The sequence below is a fragment of the Nestor notabilis genome, unplaced genomic scaffold, assembly GCF_000696875.1.
Source record: "Nestor notabilis isolate BGI_N333 unplaced genomic scaffold, ASM69687v1 scaffold26207, whole genome shotgun sequence".
Classification (NCBI taxonomy): Eukaryota; Metazoa; Chordata; class Aves; order Psittaciformes; family Psittacidae; genus Nestor; species Nestor notabilis.
Genome location: NW_009938185.1, coordinates 1817 through 4826, shown reverse-complemented (window position 1 = coordinate 4826; position 3010 = coordinate 1817). Strand labels below are relative to the sequence as shown.

The window sequence follows — 3010 nt, the reverse complement described above, 5'->3', positions numbered from 1 at the left end:
CTCGGGAGGGCTGCTCTGTCCCGGCGGGCCGTGGGTGCAGAGCGTGACTGACACGGTGGTGGGGCTCTGGGCTGCGCTCCCACCCCATCTGGTAACAGGGTGCATCATTCTGCGATAGGAGAGGGGCAGAACCAGGCTCATCCTGTCAATGGCTGTCCTCTCCCTCCAGGTGAAGGAGAACAACTACCGGGGCCATGGGGACAGCGTGGACCAGCTCTGCTGGCATCCCAGCAACCCTGACCTCTTTGTCACAGCATCTGGGGACAAAACCATCCGCATCTGGGACGTCCGCACCACCAAGTGCATCGCCACTGTCAATACCAAAGGTGAGGCTCTGCCTTCCCTCAGCTGTGGGGCACCCATGGGCAGTGGCACAGTGCTTTGGACCCTTCTTGTGGGTATTGGTGATCGGGCTGTCTTTGCTGAGTGCTGTAATCTCTGTGTTGCACTCATCTGGAAGGAGCAGACGTGAACCTGAGGACTGATGTACTCTGGTGTCAGGACTGGAGAAACTGCTGAATTACAGTGCTGGCTGTTAAAATGTCCTCTGTACTTCTTGTCTCGAGTCTGTGGGCTGCCAGGCTGGAGACTGGGGAAAGGCACATTTGCAGAGAGCTGTGATGGAAGTACAAGTTTTTGTGGATTCAAAAATCCGCAGTTATTTGAATTCATATGCTGGTTAACCCAGATACCACCGCTCTTTGGAAAGCTCCAGTTTTGAGTTGTTGGGGCTAGAAATGGCATTGTAAGATGGCATAACTGCAACTGGCCTTGTTCTTACCCCTGTTCATAGGTATTTATTGTTGTTTTATGCTTTTTTCTGGATCTCAGAGATAACTGGATTCAGAGGATCTTTGAGCTGACTTTGTTTGGAGGTTGCTGTGGTCTCATCTTGGCTGAAGTGGGAAGGGCAGTGATATAGTCATGTCAGCTTGAAGCTGCAGTCCTGTTAAGTTTGATTTTCAATAAGTATTTGCTGGACAGCTGCTGTGTGGAGTTTGTGTGTTACCCTGTAGGAATGGAAGTCCTTCCCATTTGGGAGTGGTTTGGAGTTAGCGGAGCAGATTGTGGCCTTGGATTAGGAATAAAAACTGTGTGGCTTGTGTGGATTGTTGGGTGGCAACTGGACGTGCTGCCTTTCTGTCCCTCCAGGGGAGAACATCAACATCTGCTGGAGCCCTGATGGACAGACCATTGCAGTAGGGAACAAGGATGACGTGGTCACATTCATTGATGCCAAGACGCATCGCTCCAAAGCTGAGGAACAGTTCAAGTTTGAGGTGAATGAGATCTCCTGGAACAACGATAACAACATGTTCTTCCTCACTAACGGGAACGGTTGCATCAACATCCTCAGGTAGGTGCCACGGGCAGCTGGCCTGGCTGTTGTAGATACCAGTTTGCAAGCCCCTTTGCTGCTTTTGGGGAATCTGAGTCCCACACTTCAGTGATTCCCAGCCTTCTGGGATGGGAATGAACTTGCATGGAGCTGAGGTTGCTCCAGTTCTGGGCTGGGCTCCCTGAGAGTAACCTCGATGCTTTGACTCATTCACTTGGCACTCAAGATTTCCAAGAGCATGGCCCTGCACTGGTGGTTTGCTCACAGTCCCAGTGTGCCTCATGCCTGCCCTACTTGTATTCGAACCCTACGCTTCCCTCCCTGCTTCCTGCCCTCTCTCCACAGCTACCCAGAGCTGAAACCCATTCAGTCCATCAACGCCCATCCTTCAAACTGCATCTGCATCAAATTTGATCCCATGGGAAAGTACTTTGCCACGGGCAGTGCTGACGCGTTGGTCAGCCTCTGGGATGTGGATGAACTGGTGTGTGTGAGGTGCTTCTCACGGTAGGTAGTGCTGTCCCAGAGCTGCTTGCCTCCCCTCCCTGGTGCCCGTGCAGGAGGTGGCTCACCATCTGCTTCACTCTGTGGCTGCAGGCTTGACTGGCCCGTGCGGACACTCAGCTTTAGCCACGATGGGAAGATGCTGGCGTCGGCGTCAGAAGATCACTTCATTGACATTGCAGAGGTGGAGACAGGTAACGGTTCCCTTCTGGGGAACAGCAAGGAGGGAGAAGTGCTGGTGGAGCTGGGAGGGCACTGGGAGAATCAGTCTGAGAGCGTTGCTGTGCAGAGCAGAGCGCCATGAGGGGGAGCCTCTGTCTCGTTAGTCGGTGGCAGACATGCGTGTCATGTCTGTGCCTTGTCACCAGGTGATTAAAAGGCGCTGAAGCAGCGTTCATTCCTCCTCTGCCCTGTGCGGCAGAGAAGCAGCGGGTGCCTGGCTCTGGTGTGTGTGCTGCGGGGCAGCGAAGGGCTGGAGGCTCTCCAGGCTGACATGGCCCTTTTTCCATGCAGGAGAGAAGCTCTGGGAGGTGCAGTGCGAGTCCCCCACCTTCACAGTGGCCTGGCACCCGAAGAGGCCGCTGCTGGCCTTCGCCTGTGACGACAAAGATGGCAAATATGATAGCAGCAGGGAGGCAGGAACTGTCAAGCTCTTCGGGCTCCCCAATGACTCCTAATGAATCCACACTGGGGGAGGCAGCACTCGCCTGCTCTCGGGATGGGAGGGTGCTTAGTTAGTGTAGTCAGGGTAAGGAAATGGCTCCCCTCCTTGCCCGCTTGGCAGTGCTGCGACCTCCGGCTCAGTTCAGCACATTCCGCTCTCGGGAGCATTGGTGAAAAAGCAGCTTATGTGCTGGGGAGGATGGGGGGTGCTGGCAGGGCCCCTTTGCCCTCTGAGGGCTGCTGCCTCCTCTCTGGGGCATGGTGGGGCTTGGTTCAAAGGCAAGTGGCAAAAGAAATTGTGTCACTGAAGGTGACTGCTGAGGAGCCTCCCATAAGAGGAGCTCTGCACGGGCCAGGCTCCCCAGCAGAGCTCAGCTACGTGTTGTCCCCTTGTCCCCAAGGGCTGGGTGGCAAGGGCAGCTCGGGGAGCACAGCCTGCCCCTCCCAGATGTCCCGTGTTGCTTTCCTGCACTGGGGCAGCAAGGGGGGGGGGGGGGGCGGTGA

General features: G+C 55.4%; 1 protein-coding gene across 1 annotated transcript; it reads left to right on the top strand.

Annotated features, from left to right (window-relative positions):
* Nucleotides 1-169: 169 nt before the first annotated feature.
* THOC3 (THO complex 3) lies at nt 170-2520 on the top strand (the record flags this gene model as incomplete). The annotated part of the gene is made up of 5 exons (XM_010019212.1): nt 170-326; nt 1153-1357; nt 1685-1846; nt 1937-2037; nt 2357-2520. Coding segments are annotated over 5 exons (789 nt in total), but the record flags the coding sequence as incomplete, so codon positions are not given.
* Nucleotides 2521-3010: the final 490 nt, after the last annotated feature.